At 54.1% G+C, this 18,467-nt stretch overlaps 3 protein-coding genes across 3 annotated transcripts in view; 1 reads left to right on the top strand and 2 right to left on the bottom strand.

Annotated features, from left to right (window-relative positions):
• LOC309411709 (telomerase-binding protein EST1A-like) overlaps positions 1 to 8,386 on the bottom strand; it is a gene marked incomplete at its 5' end in the record, with an annotated part of 68,871 nt that extends 60,485 nt beyond the window's left edge. Inside the window, 6 exons of the mRNA XM_082008408.1 lie at positions 408 to 486; positions 1,595 to 1,701; positions 2,421 to 2,531; positions 3,239 to 3,431; positions 5,500 to 7,261; positions 8,293 to 8,386. Coding sequence (XP_081864534.1) covers positions 408 to 486; positions 1,595 to 1,701; positions 2,421 to 2,531; positions 3,239 to 3,431; positions 5,500 to 7,261; positions 8,293 to 8,386 — 2,346 coding nt within the window. The remainder of the gene's footprint in view (positions 1 to 407; positions 487 to 1,594; positions 1,702 to 2,420; positions 2,532 to 3,238; positions 3,432 to 5,499; positions 7,262 to 8,292) is intronic.
• A 123-nt stretch (positions 8,387 to 8,509) lies between these two features.
• SRR (serine racemase) lies at positions 8,510 to 10,682 on the top strand (the record flags this gene model as incomplete). Its single annotated transcript, XM_082008631.1, has 7 exons — positions 8,510 to 8,677; positions 8,944 to 9,079; positions 9,303 to 9,406; positions 9,484 to 9,603; positions 9,698 to 9,772; positions 9,989 to 10,198; positions 10,485 to 10,682. 7 exons carry the CDS (start codon positions 8,510 to 8,512, stop codon positions 10,680 to 10,682), a joined length of 1,011 nt encoding a protein of 336 aa, XP_081864757.1.
• Positions 10,683 to 11,232: 550 nt separating this feature from the next.
• Positions 11,233 to 17,601, bottom strand: TSR1 (TSR1 ribosome maturation factor; the record flags this gene model as incomplete). Its single annotated transcript, XM_082008603.1, has 15 exons — positions 11,233 to 11,528; positions 11,624 to 11,698; positions 11,822 to 11,962; positions 12,258 to 12,374; positions 12,795 to 12,927; positions 13,272 to 13,382; positions 13,614 to 13,776; positions 14,229 to 14,431; positions 14,671 to 14,837; positions 15,143 to 15,302; positions 15,581 to 16,008; positions 16,561 to 16,695; positions 16,775 to 16,991; positions 17,319 to 17,422; positions 17,502 to 17,601. 15 exons carry the CDS (start codon positions 17,599 to 17,601, stop codon positions 11,350 to 11,352), a joined length of 2,433 nt encoding a protein of 810 aa, XP_081864729.1. The 3' UTR covers positions 11,233 to 11,349.
• Positions 17,602 to 18,467: the final 866 nt, after the last annotated feature.

The following is an 18,467-nucleotide window of genomic DNA, read 5'->3' as shown; positions in this document are numbered from 1 at the left end:
TGAAACCTAACAAAGCCATGTGTGGCTGTCGCTTAGACCAATGCCCACAGGTTCAATGAAGACATGGCTAACAGAAATAGCATCCTCATGACAGCGTGGCCTTGAGTACAAAAATCTCATGCAAACCTTTAAACACAACCCACTTAAAACATCTGCACTCTCAACAGCCCACAGAACAGTCCCCAAAATGCTGATAGCCTGACGGAGTAGCATGTATCTAACAAATCTGCCTGAAGCCACAGCAGCTGGAATTTACATAGCACATCCTGCCATCAGCTTTTTTCTTTTAAAAACAAACATCTGGGAGCACTGCCCTAAACAATGCCTTTTTCCACCAGATGGAATCTCACAGCCATCCCAGAGGTTCTCCCTATCCTTGCTACATCCTTGCGTGATGAGCATCTTACCGTGTAGATAGCCAGAAGCGCCAGCTGGTTGTACGGACGGCCGTTTTTGGGAGCAATTTGCTGAGCCTTCAGGTACCAGCTGAGGAAGGGAAGAACCAGAAAAGAGTTACTGAAAGGACATCAAGTTTCCCCCCTTGCTGTTAAAGGTGCAGAATTCCCCTTGCAGCACAGCGTTGGCAGTCCCACTGGGAACAGGCCCTTTGCACAAGTGCCCTCTGCCTGCAAGAGTGTGCGCAGGCAGCGAGCCTGCACCTGGCCTGGAGAGGCACAGTCAGGGCACAGGACAAGAAAGAGGGGCAGATACAGAATAAAATGTTCTTGGCTCAGCCTGAAGATGAGCATTCAGGCAGATCCAGCAAACGCTGTTTCCTGTGCAGCCGCAGGCACAGAGAACAGGCTATTCAGGGAGCATCTCTCTCTCAGACCCCTTTCTAGCTCCATGGTAGCTGGGACCAAACCCTTCTTGATGCTTAGCATATTTCCAGTATTTTCAAGACATTTAATCATCCCAAGAGATCAGTGGCAGTCCATTCATCCCTCTGTTCTCTTTTCTACTTTCCCTCAATTGGATTATCCACTTTACAGCTTATATCACGCTACGCAGATCGACACTGTTCAGACACATCACGAACCCACTATGTTCCCCCCAGCCTCCCCGAAACATCAGCATACTCCATGACGTCCACAGACCCCAAAATGGGCAGCTTTCCCTGCCCCATTCTCCTAACCTCCACAGATTTCAGGGCTCCATCCCCCATGCTGGGCTCACTTGCTCCCCCACCAGTCTTTGCTCCAGAAAAAACATCAAAAAAACAAGAGTGACAGGAAGCAACAAGTTCCAGTAACTCCCGATGCAGTCAGAACATATGGACACATATGGGAACCTCTCCTAGCTGAAAAACTACCAGAAAATATAACAGCCATTCTGCCAGCATCAACAGCATAAACCCTCCCTGCTGCAGGATCAGCACAGGAAAACTTCCACACTAGATGGCTGGATCTGCTGTCTTGCTCTCTGGGACAGCAAAACAGTCTAGACTACACCTTTCAGCTTCACAGAACTGCAATACAATAAAGAGGCACAGAAAGACTTCTTTGGGTAGAGGCAAGTTTAAGCATGAAATGACATACATCCCTTGCAGATAGAGGAAGAGCTGCGCTCAGCGCTACAGTGAAGAACACATTACCTGCGTGCCTTTCCGTAGTTTGCAGTATCATTTGCTTGTTCTCTGTATCTGCAAATGTCCCCTTGACAAATCATACACCTCTGAGCACTGATCAGCGCATACTTCACCTGGAAAGAAGCATTCAGTACATGATGTGGGACCTGCGCAGCCCTGGCTCACCTGCAGACCCAAGTGAGCACACAGAGACTGTAGAGAGCTAAGAGGAGGTCACTGACACGCTGAAGGTCTCACAAAAGGGCAGCAGAATGAAGTGACAAGGCTCCATGGTGCTGGTTCAGCATTTGTAAGGGCAAGCCAATCCTCTAAATACCTCCTCTCTCACAACAACATCCCATCCCATCTCTCCAGAAGAGTTGTTCAGTCCATGACCAATTTGAGGACAGCTGTTAGACAAGCACAGCTCTCTGGGAATAGAGCTGGACTAAAATATACTTTCACAGCTGTCGCTCACACCTGCAGTCACAGCTTAGGGCACTACGCTGTCAAGTGTCAGGGAGGCAGCGCAACTGTTTGCTTTCCTTTTTCATTATTCTGGATTCCACAGACAGAAATAAGAGCTGTTCAATGTCTAAGGCAAAGCCAGGGTAGCTTTGGACACTTCTTTCTCTTTATTAGCCCTGGTCACAAACGTGGAACAAAAAAAGTTCTTTGCAAAGGAGGCTAAGAAATGTTAATGCATCAGAGTTGGTTCAACAAGTTCTCTAACAGCTGAGAAAGATTCCCTGCAAACATACTGACATTTCTTCTTGGAAAGCGTAGCACACTGAGTTCAGTATGCTGCATATGATTAAGAGGATGAGAAGTCTCCAGGAGGAAGACAACTTACCATTTTCCTCAGAGGCTTACTGCGGATGGCCATCCCATCCATATAGTCCTCTAGCTTGAACTGGTATGACACCTGCAGCTTCTGGAGTAGGCCGTCGAAAAAAGAAGTGCCCTGAAAAACACATACTTGGATATTACAATCTTTCTGACGATTAGCACAAATCACCACACCATCCCTGCCACGTGTAAGAAAGAAGGTCCCTCTCCCTGAGGTTTGGGCTCACTCTCTTCAGAAAACAACAAGGAGGTCGGGGGGGGGGTCTCCAACCTTAGAGGTTTTCAAGACTGAGCTAGACAAAATGAAGATTGACCTGATCTAGTGTTTGAGGAGTTATTCTTTGAGCAGGAGGTTGGACTAAAAGCCTTCCAGCATTCCCTTCCCACCAACCTAATTCTATAAAGCACATCCTCTCGGATCTGTCAGCCTACCTTCTACAAAGAGTAAACTGAGCTGCAGAGTTTAATGGAATGACTTTTAAGCAAATTTGATAAAGATAGCACAAACACCTCCAGGAGTGCTTCTGTTTATTTCCACTTCAGGGCATTAATTTCATTTTAGCTTAAATCAATTTCTAATTAACATTAAACACACCAAAACAAGCCTGGTTTAAACCATAACAAATGTCCCCTTGGATCTACACCTGCCACACTAAAACATAATCTACCTGAGCATTCCCTTTGCACAAGCACAGCCTACGGCACACAGAGATATGAGTAGGACAAAGAAGGCTTGCTGTCCAGCTACACCATCCCATTACAAACACCAGCCAATGCCACCCAAAGGTTTAATGGAGTTTGGGGATGTTTTTCTCTTCTTACCTCGTCTAGAAGCTGAAGCAGTTTGTTCCGAATTTCTTGGGCATTTTCCCCTTGAGGATCCTTGAGAAGCTGACGGAATTTCTCAATCACCTGGTAAAACGCATTCTTCCACAGCAGCTGGTCCACGTTCTGGGTATCGGAGAACTCAATATCCATCAGGATGCACCGTTCATAGAGCTGCAGCATCTCCACCCTACAGAGAAACATAATCAGCGGTCAAATACAACAGCGGCTGCCCAGCCCAGGCCCGAGCTGCCAGGGAACACATGCTGAGCCACCTGCTGCTTTTTACCCAGCAAGCACAAGATGTCAGCAGTTCAGCCGGCTCGCACGCTATAGCAAATCAATGCTTCCACGTATGTCCCAGAGGGAAATGGAAGCTGTGGCAAACACCCTTCCCGCTCCAGGAGGCTGAATCTGAAAGAACCATCTCCCCTTTACATACGCATCAGAAAGGACCAGGGCCTGCCAAAGAGCAAGGAGCTCTGCTACGGTTCTGCCACTGGGAACAGCAAGGCAGAAGTGTCTCCCGAAACCAACACAGTGAAAGCATGCACTGCCAGGCTCTGCTCCTTCTGAGCACAAAGTCTGGCTAACTAAGAGCCAGGAACAAACACACAAAGAACCAGAGTGGCAAGAGAGGTCTTGCCATAAAAATGATCCCCACCTCCCTTCCATCTAACCAAAACAGACAGCAGAAATAGAGACTCCACTTCCTCAAAATAAGCAAGAGCTGGGAATGTCACACCTGAAGGAACTAAAGCCTCAGAGTCCCAGAAATCACAGTCCCCTCACCAGCTACCTACAGCCTTGCCCGGATGCTGGAGCAGAATTCCTCTTCCTGAATTTAATAAAACAGTTGCTCCACATATTGCAAAGCTGTTTCTAGCCTACAAGTTTACAGTAAAGGGGATCCTCAGCTGTTAGTGCCTTGGCAGCCTTATCCCTTACAATGCTTTGAGTCCTAGAGAAAACAGTACAGCAGCGTCGATGGTAAAGCCTGGAGTGAAGCCAGATGGCAATGCCTGGAAGAGCCTGAACAGAGTAAGAGAAGGATGCTGGTGCGTTCCTGTGCAAAGCACAGAGCGTGGTTCAGCTGCCCTGCCCCATGCAGTCCCCAAACCCTGCACACACTTGGACAGTATAAACACCAACCAAGAGAATTAGATGTTTCTGCAGATGGGCATCTGATAAGCAGCACTTGCCTCCAAGAGCCCCAACACAGCTCCACAGACAGGCTGGCAGCACATACTCAGACGCAGGCAGGAGACACACCGAGACAGATGGTCACTGCCAGCAGGGACAGGGCCATCCAGGCCTACACTCCCAGGGCAGGGTGGGCTTCACATGGGCCACAGCAGCACTGCACAGTCTTTCCTTCCAGATAAAAGTTCTAGGTGACCTTGACAAGCCCTGAAACCTCCAGCGCTGCTTCAATCGCAGACATATTTCACCCCGTGGCCTATAGTGGAAATCCCCAAAACATGCCCTGAAATGAGCTCACCTGCTATATTTGCTGCCAGTCAGCTCTGAAAGTAAGTCTCCAGAGAAGCCCCTGAGACACAGAGGTCACAAGTAAATGCGAAAGATGCCAAGTAGAAACTTGCTACCATCATGTTAACTATCCTCCAGAGCACCAGTGTCACTTCGGCCACACTAGCTGGCATCACCAGGCTACTCCCACTGGACCAACATATGTCACAGGCTCAAGTGGTGTCAAAACCACCTGGCGCTTGAAAGGCGCTGTCACTGCTACACAGCATCAGGAACCCACGCAACACTTCACAAGGACAAGCCAACAGTCGTCGCCCCCGAAGACCACAATGCAAATCAGACAGCAGATAACCGAGGACAGGTAAGAAAGCAGAAGTCTGCCAGCAAGCACTGAAAGCACGTGAGAGCATTGGAACGGAGATCAGCTCCAGACAGACCAGGAAGAACCCAAAAGTTGCAGCAGGTCCTTGTCCTGCTCCCCCACATCCCTGCAATGCAGGCGAGGTCTTCCACAACCACAAGAAGCCACAGCTTAGCTCCCAGCCCAGGCAAATGATATTTTGCCCCAGAGTTTCCTTCCGATACCCACACACCACTGGCAGACGACAAAAGCTAGTGAGCCACTGCCCCATCTCCCAGTCTCCAAGACATCACATCTCCAGTCTACCAGATACCCAAGGAGACATCATTCTCTGGATAACAGTTCTGGTAGCAGTTCACCCTGGAAACAACTCAGTCACACACCCCTCTACACCACAGCCACAAACCTCAGCTGGGCCATCTTCTCCAGCCCCTCCGGGCTGATGCGATCTCTGGAAAGCAGATTGCTGAGCTGCTGCTCCTGGTTCCCAGCTTCGCGGAGGAGTTTGCTGAGCTCCTGCTGCTGCATGTTGCGCATCTGCTGCTCCATTTCAGGACTCAGAGGAGTTGGAGGAAGTGGGCCACACATGTACTGACCTGCCTGGCCAGGGTATCCAGGGTAATAGGCTCCTGGGTACACACCATTGCTTGGACCCATAGGATACTGCAGGGAGTACCCACCGTAAGGATACTGGGGGCCTTGACCGGAGGCCCGAGGGTAATAGTAGGGGTTGTCAGAGTTTTGGAACTTATAGTAGGATGGCTGGGCCTGGCGGGCTTCCCCCCAGGAGGTAGAGCTCACTTCATCGTCCGTGTCTAGGAAGTGAAGCTGAGCGGTCTGGTTCTTTAAAGCAGGTTTTTGGTCCGGGTTGTTCGGGTCCCACAGCCTGCGAGCAGTGCCACCTCGGCCCCTGCTTCGGGGACCTTTGCTCCCAGCACCGCCAAGCAGGAGCCTGGGCCCAGGATGACTGGGTTCGGGGGAGCCCGCAGTGCTGGCAGAGAGTTCTGTGTTGGCAGGCAGGAACAGAATCCCACGGCCCCTCCCTTGGGGCTCCCTGCTCTGGCTCCTCGCCTCCAAAGCCTCTGAGTCATTGCAACTAACAAACGCCCTCAGGGGCTTTTTTTTATCTGTATCTGCCAGACTGATATCCCTGCTCATCGTCTTGCTGTCAAATGTGACTCGAAAGGGTCCCTTGACTTCCCTGCCATTGCTGCTCCAATCACTCTCACTCCTAGAAGCTCGACTCTGCTCTGAACGCTTTTTCTTGTCTGAATTCCTGATGGAGACATATGCTTCTGCCTCATCAATTCTGTCATCATCCAAAGAGTCAGTGGAAGATGCAGAGAGCTGCTTCCTAGGACGTGCTCTTTCCCTGGCACGCTCCTGTCGCCTCTCCACCCCGTCTACAAGTGGGGCTCCATCTATGCTGTTGTTGCTTCCAGCTGAGCTTGTGCTGCAGGTGCGGTACCGGCTCCGCCGCTTGTCAGAGCGGGAGTACCTTTTGGTAGAGCACAGCTTCCCCTGCATCACCTCGTCATTTGCTCTCCTTATCCTGTCACTTCGCTCTATTCGTCTTCCTTTTTCTGCCCTCGAGGCTTTCATTCCTTCCCCTGCCTGGATCCCCTCTCTCTCCTCCTTGCTTGATTTGGTTTTCCTGATACTGTCTTTCCCAGTACCTTTCTCAGTTTCTTCATCTCTCTCAACTTTCAGCTGCTCCATCTTACTGGTGACTTCCTCAGTAGCTGATGGCAGTGACGGTTCTTTAGCAGCTGAATGCAGGCGTTTCCCAGGCTGGTAGATCTGCTGGTCCGGCTTCTTGGTTCTCCTGGTGGTCTTGGGACACCCCTCATCTGGAGCAGGCTGCTTGGACAAGTTCTCCTGGCTCTGAAGTCCACCTTTAGTCTCTGCCTCTTCGTTTTCCTGCAAAGGACCATTCTGCTTGGGGCCGTCACCTTTGCTGAAATCCTCCATGACTGGAGTCCATGCTCCCAAAGAGCTCTTGTCACTGGTACTCTCCTCCTCAGCTCTGGTCCTCTCTTTCTCTGAGGCCTCGTGCTTTGGTGGCACAAGTTTGCTCCTCAGCCGGGAGAGGCCAGGCTTGTAAATCTCCAGGTCTGGGCGCCTGTTGTCTTTGCGATGCCTCAGCTCCTTCACTTCCTTCATGTTTTCTGGGGGAAAGCAGACAGAAGAAAGTTATTCCCACCACAAACCAGTCAGGGACCAAAAAACCCAAATATCATTACTTAATATTTCCCCTTGAATATTTGTCAAGGCAAAGAGCCTAACGCTCTCAGTGCGGGTCCAAGAGAACAAATCTGAAATTCTCTGTCAAGATTTACAGGAAATCACAGAGCAAGAGTAGGAAACGAGAAACTAGACGATGCTGACCAAATCTTTGGCCTAGTTCACTTACAAAACACATCCCACGACGGTTTTGCCTCAAAGAGCCAGCAAGGTGAGAAAGCGACAGATAAAGCGCAACGCAAGACTTGAGCACCCATGTGCAAGTACTGGGGATAAAGTTTTTGCGCTACAGGTTTCAGCAGCAGCTGCCTGCCCACTGCTGGTGCGGGAGCCTTTCCCTCCGCAGCTGCTGCCTTCTCCAACAGCCTCCCTGCTCTGCCGACAGATCATTTCAAGTCAAAGATATGTTTTTCTCCTTTGCTTACAGCCCAGTAACGTTTCTCTGCTCCTCTCTATAACTTTTACACAAAAATTCGTTATAGAGCACAGCCTAGACAACAGAGCACCGCGCATCATTAAACATTTCACCGAAGCCAGGCTGTTATACACGGCATTTCCTCAACGTTTTTCTCCTGACAGTAACTTGCACCGAACTTCAGCCCCGGAGAGCCACCGCTACCGGTTGGCTCGGAGGCGGCAGAGAGAGGGCAGGGACCGACCTGACCCCGGGGCAAACCGGCGCCGGCTGCCGCTGCTCGCCCCGCAGCCTCCCCGTGGCCCCTGTTCTCTGCGCGTCGGCTTTTGTGTTCTCTCATCCCGGCGACAACCGTGTTCAGGGCCACGCGGGCCCGGCGGGGCGGTGGCCCTGCCCCAGCCCCTACCCCAGCCCCAGCCGGGCGGTGCGGCCGAGGGGCCGGGCCCGCCCCCGGGCAGGTGCCGCTGAGGTGAAAGAGAAGGCCCAAGCGGCGGCTCCCGCCTCCCAGCACCGGCCCGCCGGCCCACACCGCCGCCTCACCTCGTCCGCCGCCGGCCGCGGCGCGGGCCTGCGCCGCCACCATATCCCGCAGCTCTGCGGCCGAGACGCGGACGCGCTCCAGCCCCTCCGCCATCTTCCCTCGGCCGGGGGCGGGACGGACGGACGGCGGCCGCGCAGGGCCAAAAAGCGCCACGGCGCGCATGCGCTTTCGCCCCGGGAGAAGGAGAGGGGTCGCGGGCCGCGCAGCGCCGAGCACATGGCGGGGCCGCCCCGCCTGGCGCTGGCCGACGTCCAGGCGGCGGAGCGGCGTCTGCGCGGCCGGCTGCACCGCACGCCCCTGCTCACCAGCGGGGGCCTGGACCGCCTGGCCGGCCGCCGGCTGCTCTTCAAGTGCGAGCTCTTCCAGAGGACTGGCTCCTTCAAGGTGCGCGGGGACGGCAGCAGTCAGCCCCTGGCCAGCCTTGGGGCAAAGTTTGCTTCTTGCACCGGAGAAACTCCCTTTCCACCGGCACCCGGGAGCTCTTGGCGCAGCTCAAGGCAGACATGGCTCCTGCAGCCCTGCATGGGGGCTGCATTGCTTCCCAGGGCACAGGGGAGGCTGTATGGAAAAAAATTCCCTACCTCCTTGCACAGCCCGACACAGGGCTTGCACAGGCAAGCGGCACTGAGGGTGCTGTGCTCTCCTTCCAGATCCGCGGCGCGCTGAACGCAGTCAGGAGCTTTGTTGAAGAAAGCGAACGCACTGGAGCAGAGCTGCCTCGGGCCGTTGTGACGCACAGCAGTGGGAATCACGGCCAGGCGCTAGCCTGCGCTGCCCAGGGGGAAGGTAACGCATACCCCAACCTCCAGTTCCGTCCCAGAGAGCGCAGCCAGGCAGCAGGCACAGGGCCAGGGGAAAATGCAGAGCTGGTGCCTGGGGCAGAGGCAGCTCGAGGGGCCCAGCTCTGCCAGCCCCGCTCTGCCAGGCTGCACACACATTGCTCCTGCAGCACTAACTGGCTGCTTGCAGCTTTTTGGCTGTTGGATTTGCCTCCTCTTTCATCACACAGGGATTCCAGCCTACATTGTGGTGCCCCGGACAGCCCCGCACTGTAAGCAAGCCGCCATCCATACCTATGGTGCCACGCTGGTGCCATGCGAGCCCAGCGACAAGGTAAGGGACAGGGGAGACCAGCCAAGGACACGGCCCAGCCAACCTGAGAGACAACCATCTGCACTCTTTTCCCTTAGTCCAGAGCTGAGACAGCAGCTCAAGTAGTCCAGGAGACAGGAGGAGTCATGGTGCACCCCAACCAGGAGCTGGTGGTGATCGCAGGGCAAGGCACTATTGCCCTGGAGGTGCTGGAGCAAGCGAGGGAAACGCACAGCCCAGATCCAGACCAGGGCCCTGCCCCTCACAGGCAGGGGCACAGCAAAAAGGCACTCACGCTTCCTTTCTGCACAGGCGCCCGAGGTAAACGCAGTGGTGGTTCCTGTTGGAGGCGGAGGAATGATTGCAGGAATAGCAGTTGCCATCAAGGTAGGCAACAGCTCATCTGGGAAGCGTTCGCTGCAGGGCTCCCAAGCCAAGGCAGCAGCTTTTCTCTTCAGAAACACAGAGTCCCTGCTGTGAAAATCTCTGGGTGCCTGGGGTCTGCACGGCAGCAGCATGGCGTACATGGCCCCCCGCACACGCAGCAACAGCAGACAGGCACACGCTACATTTCAACCGAGCAGCTCCTCCTGCTCTCCGCAGGCTTTACGACCAGATGTGAAAGTGTTCGGTGCTGAGCCATGCAATGCAGATGACTGTTACCAGTCCAAGGTGAGAGGGGAGCTGACCCCCAACCTTCACCCGCCGGATACCATCGCAGATGCAGTTAAAACCAGCATCGGACCAAACACATGGCCCATCATCAGGGATTTGGTTGATGACGTCCTGACAGTCTCTGAGGAAGAAATCAAGGTAAATGCTCCCGGCTGCCTTCTCACGGTAGCTGCCAGCAGGCAGCTGCCTCCATCCATGCTCTGCCCCTCCACTCTCACCCCTACGCTCTCCAGGGCAGCACAAGCCCCTGCACACCACCACAGCTGTGCAACACCCACACTGTCTCCAGCTGGAAAGAGCTGGCGGAAGCTCTGCTCTCCTTTCCCAGAGCGCTGCAGAGAGATGTGCACATGCAGTGCCCTCCGCAGCCCTGGAGCAGCCTATACTTGCTGCTGGGATGACAGCTGCTGCTCTGTCCCAACAGCAAGCCACGCGGCTGGTGTGGGAAAGGATGAAGCTGCTGATTGAGCCAACAGCAGGCGTGGGAGTGGCGGCCGTGCTCTCGGAGCAGTTCCAGGCGGTCCCCCGGGACGTAGCGAACGTTTGCATCGTGCTGTGTGGGGGAAACGTGGACCTGAGCTCCCTGACCTGGCTCACAGACCTCCCTGGGAAAGCGGAATGAGAACAGAGCGGTGTCTCAAGCAATGGAAACCTCACTCTAAATTTGTAAAGTCTGGTTTGTGCGCTACTAAAAACAGATGAACAACCCCAAACGTTTGAAAGTTTTTGTGGAGGGATGAGGGAAGCTGTCAGCCTCTACAGCACAGAGTCGCTTGGTTCTACAGCAAAGGATTGCTATTGGGGGGCCTGGAAACAAAGCACTGCCTGTTTTCCCCTTCCCAGCCACCCTGCTCTGGGCCAGGCCTCCAGTGAGCTGTGCTCAGTCACTCTCCCGAGCTGCTACTTCACCTTTCTTTCTTAGCATCACAATAACTTACAGCAAACTCCTGTCCTCAAAACAGCAAAATTCCCCGCACCCACTGCTATGGCAGGGCACAAGGGAAAGACAACAGCCCCAGCGGGCCACAGTGTTCAGAAGAGAACAGCTTCCCCATTTGGCCTGCACAGCCGGCCACCACCAAGACACAGGCACTTAGATGTTTTTGAAAACATTTTCCATTAAAATAAATAGCTGTAGCTGGTACCTGAGCAGCAGCTGGTGAGACAGCCACCCCTGTACAGAGCCCAGCAGTAATACATCCAAGACATCAGTGCTGTCCTCACTGTGCACGGGCTGAGAACAGCATCCAGGGAACTAAGGCACAAAGCGCATTAGCCGTGATGGAGACTTATTCCATTTCCACATCCTGCACTGGCAGCGTGCTCTCACTCCTCACCCACGGCACAGGCTCCGGAACATGGGGGTCATAAGTCCATTTAGGAAAAACGCGCTTGTAGAGGTTCAGCAGCACCGTGTCCTGGGATTTTAGCTGTCCATCAAAGTGGCACTTCATGTGACCATGGGTCCCTAGGCAGAGAGCAGAAGAGGCCATTAGCTGTCTCTCCTGCCCAGGAGGACCACATCCTGCCCAGCATCAGAGATAAACACAGAACCAAACCTACCTAAAGGCTCCTTGATGTGTCCTCTACGACCCCACTTTGTCCTCAGCTCCACTGGCTTAAACCACATCACATCCTCTGGAGACCAAAATACGAAAAGGCAAGTAAGAAACAGGCTTTGCTGCACCAACACAACCACTCTCACAGGGGTAGGAGTTCTGCCTCCACATACCCTCTTCCCACCACAGAGACAGGACATACCTCTGTTAAAGAACATGTATCGCACAACAGCTGTCTTGGTAAAGATCTTGAAAGGATGGCCACTGAGCACCAGCCGCTTGATGACAATTCTGTCTGGGTCCACGGAAAGCAGAGAACCCGTGGCAATGAGGTCGTGCATTCCTGCAAGGCAGAGTCACTAACGCGCTGGGGCAGCGTCACAGGACGTGCCTCCATCACCTCCTCCCTCACCACAACTCCCTTCCCCAAATGGTTCCAGGCCTAGAGCAACCCCACAGCAGGGAGAGACAAAAAGTGCCAGTGATATTGGGGACAGAAATGGATTAATCTTCTCGAACAGCATGAAGGGGACAGCTTTTTAAAGTCATACTTGCAGATGCACTTGTAAGTGGGGTATGGGAACGCCCTCCTAACGTTTGTTTCCCAGACACCACCTCCTCAGCACTTATCAACTTACCATTACTTCTCTGTTTAAAAAGAAGCACTGAGGCAGGAGGGAAAGTGATGGGAGCATAAACAGTCACCACCAGGGCAGCATCCAGGCGCAGGAAACGCTCCAGCTTGTGCTTATCAGCTAGGACAGAACAGCAATGGTCAAGTTCAGGCCAACAGCAGTCCTTAGAGCTCTATGAAACCCCACTGAGCCCATTCTTTCCTGGCACACGGGCTCTGCGCTTTAGGAAAATGGGCAACAAACACTACTCCTCTGCTGGCACAGAGTACCTGAGAATAAAGGTGATCCTCTGAGCTACCAGCTCACTGCGTGGAGCCTGCCACTGCCTTGCCTGCACCAGTGAGCCACGTTGCCCAAGCCCACCCACTCCACACTATTTAGTGCCTCCCCTGGAAGCCTCAGAGCCTAGGAGTGAGTCTTCAGAAGAGTCCTTCAGCCAGGTTCAGACACCATGGCTAAGACATCACAGGCTTCCTGCCCTAGACACCCCAGCCCCACCTCCTGGCATACCCATGCCCACCCCACCGGTCCCTCACAAACCTGCGGTGTGCTGGGAGAACAGGGGGGATGCTCGGAAGCGCCTGAACCCACAGTGAATGATCAGCTCCTCCTTTGCCCTCACTGGCTCACTGTTGCATGGATGCCGACGCACCAGGAAATTCAACACGGACATCTGCAGGAGAGGCAGCACTGTGAGGGGCTGACAGCAGGACTGGCGAAGGATGGTGGACAGAGCAGAAAGCAAGGGGACGTTGCAGCAGGGACAAATGGTTTCCCAAAGGACCGCTGGTCACTGATGCACACACCTCAGCCAGGCTCAGACACTCTAGCCTAAATACCCCTGGCACCTTCAGCCTGCTCTGACCAAAGGGAAGGTCCTACTTTCAAATGTGAGCAATGCAGGGAGATTTCAGCCCAAACTCTCTGCAGACACAACCTCTCCAACCCGTGTAGCCTGAGGGAATCAGACAAGGAGCTGTACACCCACAAGGTATCAGCAGGGCCATACTTAGTCACCTTCTGTTCATGGGGAAGCAGCGAGAACAGGACTAGTGGCTTCCCTTCTTTGAAGCTCTCCATCACTGAAACAGGGACATTGCAGATATGAAGTGTAACATACCAGCCAACCTGCCAAGAGAGGATCGGTTGTGAATACTTCTCTCAACAGAAAAGTGTCAGAAGTAACATGTGCCTGGGTTAGAGAGGGAATACAGGAGAACAGGATCATCTGAACTCATAGCTTCATGCTAAGAACCAACTGGCTGGAAGATCCACCCAGACACCTCCCGGACAAGTTTTTCCTACTAGGACCAAGGGAACACAGTAGGGGAAGAGATCAGCAAGAGAAAAGGGAATTACTGAGGCTCCTTCAGTCTCCTCTTTCTCGATTTGCCGGAAGAGGTGTTTTCTGGTTCGGCAGAAGTCCTGGAACTGGAAAATCCTGGCATAGTCCCTTGGAAGATTCTCTTTGGGGTCCCATGGAGAAGTCCGGAAGCTCTTCAGCCCCCTGTACTTCTGGAACCTAAAGAATAGATAACAAGAAAAACAAGCTACTTCACAAATAGAGGTATCTGGCCAGCACCTTCTGTGGTCTGCAGAGACTCACACCTTCAGAGGGCAAAGGGAGCAAAGCAAATGTTAGCTCTCAGAAAAGATCTTAGTGCAGGGAAAGCTAGAAACAGCAGCCAAGTCCCCAAACAGCCTGCCCTTGCATCAGGGTTCTGCCATGCTTCCCTCTCTCCCAGGTCAGAACCCAGATGTCCCTGCTGAAGGGAGCTGCCCAGGCCCAACCACTGCCCCACAACTACTGCCTCCCCTGGAAGCCTCAGAGCCTAAAAGTGAGTCTTCAGAAGAGTCCTTCAGCCAGGTTCAGACACCACGGCTAAGACATCACAGGCTTCCTTCCCTATCTCACCAAACTATACAGAAGGGTGCCTTCCAGCTTTTCTCCCAGCAAAGCATCCCGTTTCTTACCGGACTCTGGCAGGTACATCACGTGGCGTGTCCACCTCATCTGGAAACATTTCATCCATTCTCTCCTGTTTGTATCTCTCCAGCATCAGTTCATCTTCCTCCACCTTCTCATCATACTGGTCGTCCCGCAAGCACTCGGAAATGGTCATGGTCTCACACTCCTCCTCTGCAGGCTCCTCTTCCTCCTCGCTGCTTTCCCCCTCCTGACACACAGGACAGCACAGACCCCATGAGCACACATGCTCTGTTGAGGTCCCTGCAGCACTGCAAACCCTGCATATACCCACACTGTGTGAATCGTGACCCAAGCTACACCACAGTCCCTCATTTCGGTATCTAACAGGCCAAAGAAGCAACATGATACAAGCTGGAAGGACAGGATTGTCCTAGGATACACAATAATTCCCTGGAGAACAGCCACAGTATCAGCTCTTAGGGGTACCTGGGAAACTGCCTCTTCCATCATATCATCATCAATGTCATCATCTTCATCGTCATCGTCATCACCATCTTCCTGCTTGCCCTCTTCATCATCCACAATCCAGGCAGCCTGGTACTTGGATGTGCCTTTGGGGACCTTCACCACCCTCCTGTTTGCCTTCAGAGAAGCTGTAGGATTCCCACCAATGGTTAATACAGGAACAATTCTCCTTTCTCTCAGCAACATTTATACCAGGACAGCCAAGATTAGCTCTAGACCAGAGCTGCTGTTTCCCAACACAGAATTTTCTAAATGTAACCCTGCTAACTGCCAGGCAAACCATGCAGCCTGCTAGTCAGGTGATGGGTCTAGGAATGGAAGTCCTGGGCTCCTAACTAGCATGTTTCTTCACAGTCACCCCAGTGACAGAGGGTTTCTAACAACCCTCTTAACAGGGACAAGGAAAAGGTACAGAAGTATTGCTGCTACTCACCCTCTGCTTCTTGCAGTTCTTCTTCAGTGGGCCATGTCTGTTCCCCCTCCATAGGATCAGGAACCACTTCTGACTGCAGAGACTCCTGCTTGTTTGGATCTGCCTTCATCAGGACCTTAACATCTTCCTCCATCTCATCGGTACAGTTTACAGAGTCATCCTGAAGGGCAAGAGCAGAGTTCCCAGCTGTGAATACACTTAACTCAAGCTAACAATCACTCTGAAGCAAAACTCCCTTCAGTATCACATTCATTACATCGTGACGTAATGTGCTGTAGGCAAGGAATCTCAGCTCAGAGGCAGAACACAGCCCTACTGTCTCCGATACAACTGCCTTTCCCCTCCCCTTGACCACATACACCCAGCTGTATTTTCCTGATGAAAGTTTAGAAACATCGTGTTCTAACAGGTCCAGCAAAGCCCTAACATCCCACACACCTGTACCTCCATGTCCTGACTCCTCTTCTGTCCTTTAACCACTCGGGGGTTCAAAGAGAGGGGGTCGGGGGGGGCATCCACCTGGCTCATCTGGAAATCTCCATGCCCCACAATATGCACGAGGCAGTTCACGTCGAGGGTCTGTCCCCGGACAAAGCCGGACACCTTCAAGGTCCCAATCACGTCGCTCTCCTGACCGGGTACAAACTCAGCAGCATAGGCGAGCAGGTGAGCCCGCCTGTCCCGAAAAGCGAGATGCCGCTGCTTCTGGGTGGCGAGGTGCCTCAGCAGCAGCAAGGACTCCTGCTCTGTGTTCAGAGGGAAGAGCTTGGCCTCTGGAAAGCGCTTCTCAATGGCTTTGGCAAGTTTCTTCTTGGCATCTATCCGCTTCTTTGGCGGCAAGTCAGTGCCTCCTGGGACAGCAAGAGCTACCAAGCAGTGCAGAGAACAGAGTTCAGTTCAGATCATAAGTCTTCTTATATCCCTTTTACTAAGCATTAACACTCAGATATCAGCAACCCAAACAACCAAACAGATTCACACCACAAGGTGCAAAGACAGTTTCACCCATTCAAAAGAACAACCAGAACAGAAAACCTGTCTTTAGAGGTAAGATTTTGAGATTAAGTAAGACCGTGGAGATAAGGAGCCAGGAACTGAACTTAACAAGAAAGCGTCTGAATCCCTTCACTCTGCACACCTAGATAACCAGTACAATACTGACACCACCACACACCTCAGAGGCCTAAACCTAGAACACCCCTTTTACCTCCAGCATTCCCCCACCAGGGTAGTAACACGAGAAGGCAGCACGACAATGGCATTCACCCGACTGATCTATGCTCAGAAACAGAGCGGTCAGGGACCTGTGATCACCTATTAACACACGGAGTTTTTAATTACTGCAACAGTAAATCCCCATCAAGCACCTCCTCTACCTATACCCCACTAGAAGCCCTTAATGTTTCTCGCTTGCTCACCGTAACTGGGGAGCCCCTGTGCGAAGAGGCAGGAGAGGCAGTGCTCTCCTGCGCTGTCCCAGCCTTCTGCAGGATCCAGGATGAACAGAAGGGAGTCGGCAACCTTTGCAAGGTCTAAAACAGCATGAAGGTCCCCTGCATGCAAAACACCTCCATTAATGAGGCTGCCAGAGGTACAGAGCTAAGAATGACACCAACAACAGCATTTCCTCACCTGCCTGTGCTGTCACAAAGCGCCAGCGCTGCTTGAGTCGGGGGCAAAGGAGCGCAAACCCACCAGCTTTCCCCTCATCCACATGGACAACAGCCGAATCCTGGCTCTGCAGCAAGTGGAAGGTGTCGTGGACTGCAGCCCTGCTGTGCAGCGGCACCAGAACCACGAGGTGTGGGGGCCCATCCCTGCTGCCCAAGCTCCGCTTCTCCGCCAGGACCTGTGAGTACAACTGCAGAGCATGAACCCCGGCCCCAGTCTAGTTCTTATCCCGCCCCACAGATCAAGACCGAGTTCTCAACCTGAATGCACTGGGTCCAGTAATGCCCCACTTGCCCCAAACTGAGCTGACCCAGCCAGCCATTCCTCTCCCTGGCCCACCTCCGGATCCCCCCCACAAAGACCCAAACCAGCCCATCCCCACAGACTCACACCTACACCGAGACCGGCCCAATTCCCGCGTCCCACCGCCGCCTCGCAAAGGCCCGATTCCCGCTCTCCCCACAACACTGAAACCGTCCCGACCCGGTTCCCCCAGGGCCCTCACCGCTTCCTTGCGCTGCCGGCGGAGCTGCAGGGCCTGGTGCCGCCGGTCCACCCTGCTGAGGTCGCGGAGCCGCCGGCGGGGCTGGGCCTTGACGGAGACGCGGCCTGCGGGGGGGAGAGCGGTCAAGCGGGCCGCGGGGCGCAGGACCGGCGGGGAACCCGGCCAGGCCAGGCCCCGCCTCACCTCCAGCGCGGCGCTGCGACGACCCGCTGTGCTTCCCGCCCTTGTGCGCCTTGTTCTGCTGCTTCAGCGGCCCGGGCCGGTGGGCGCCCGCCGCCACCATGCTGCCTCCCGAGTGTCCGCTCAGCACTTCCGCCCGCGCCGCGCACGTCACTTCCGGCGCCGGGGAGCACACCCACCGCCCAGACACTTAAAATGGCGGCGTGACGGACAAGGGTGCTGGAGCTCCGGGGTCAGGGCCCGCTGACCGGGAGGGGCGGCGGGCCCGGTCCCCGGGGAGAGGGCGGGAAAGCACCGCCGCGGGGGAAGGAGTGAGGTTGCTGCCCATGAGCGCCGCGGGGGGAATGAGAGGCAGGAGCGACAGGCGTTCCTTCAGCGCTTTATTGATTAGTTCTTTGTACAGGTATTTACACAGGAGAGGAAAGCGGCCCCGCCCGCGCTCCCGAAACAGTCCTGTGGGAAGAACCAGTTGAGGAAAGGCCCCCCGCGAGCCCCAGGCCCCTCGGCATCACACCCAGGCCCCGGGCAGGCACGGCTCTGCCCAGCTCCGCCCAGGTGCACCGAGTAGAAACGGCCCGACGCTCCCCGTGCCGCTTCGTCCCAGTCCCGCGGGTCACCTCGGTTCTTGCCAATCATTAGCCAGGCAAGAACGCTTGTTCCTGGGCCCAGCCGTACCCTGCCCCGGCGCCACATCACACTAAACACACCACCAGCACCTCGCAGCTGCAAAAGCTGCTCTGCCCTGTGCTGACAGAGCCCCTGCCCCCAGGACAACACTGTCCCCCACGAATACCACTCTCTCCACTTGTTACTGGAAGCATTAGGCCCACAGCACCCCAGGAACACGGGCAAGTGAGCAACAAGGTTAAACATTTACAGCAGCATTGCAATTGCCAGTAAAGCTGAAAGTCAGTAACCCAAGGGAGAGGCAGGGCAGCTGCTACTCTAATCCCAATTGAGCCTGGGAGA

This window comes from Phaethon aethereus, assembly GCF_964289735.1.
Source record: "Phaethon aethereus genome assembly, chromosome: 19".
Lineage (NCBI taxonomy): Eukaryota > Metazoa > Chordata > Aves > Phaethontiformes > Phaethontidae > Phaethon > Phaethon aethereus.
Note: the sequence above shows the minus strand (reverse complement) of the source record. Positions and strands in the feature narration are given on the sequence as shown.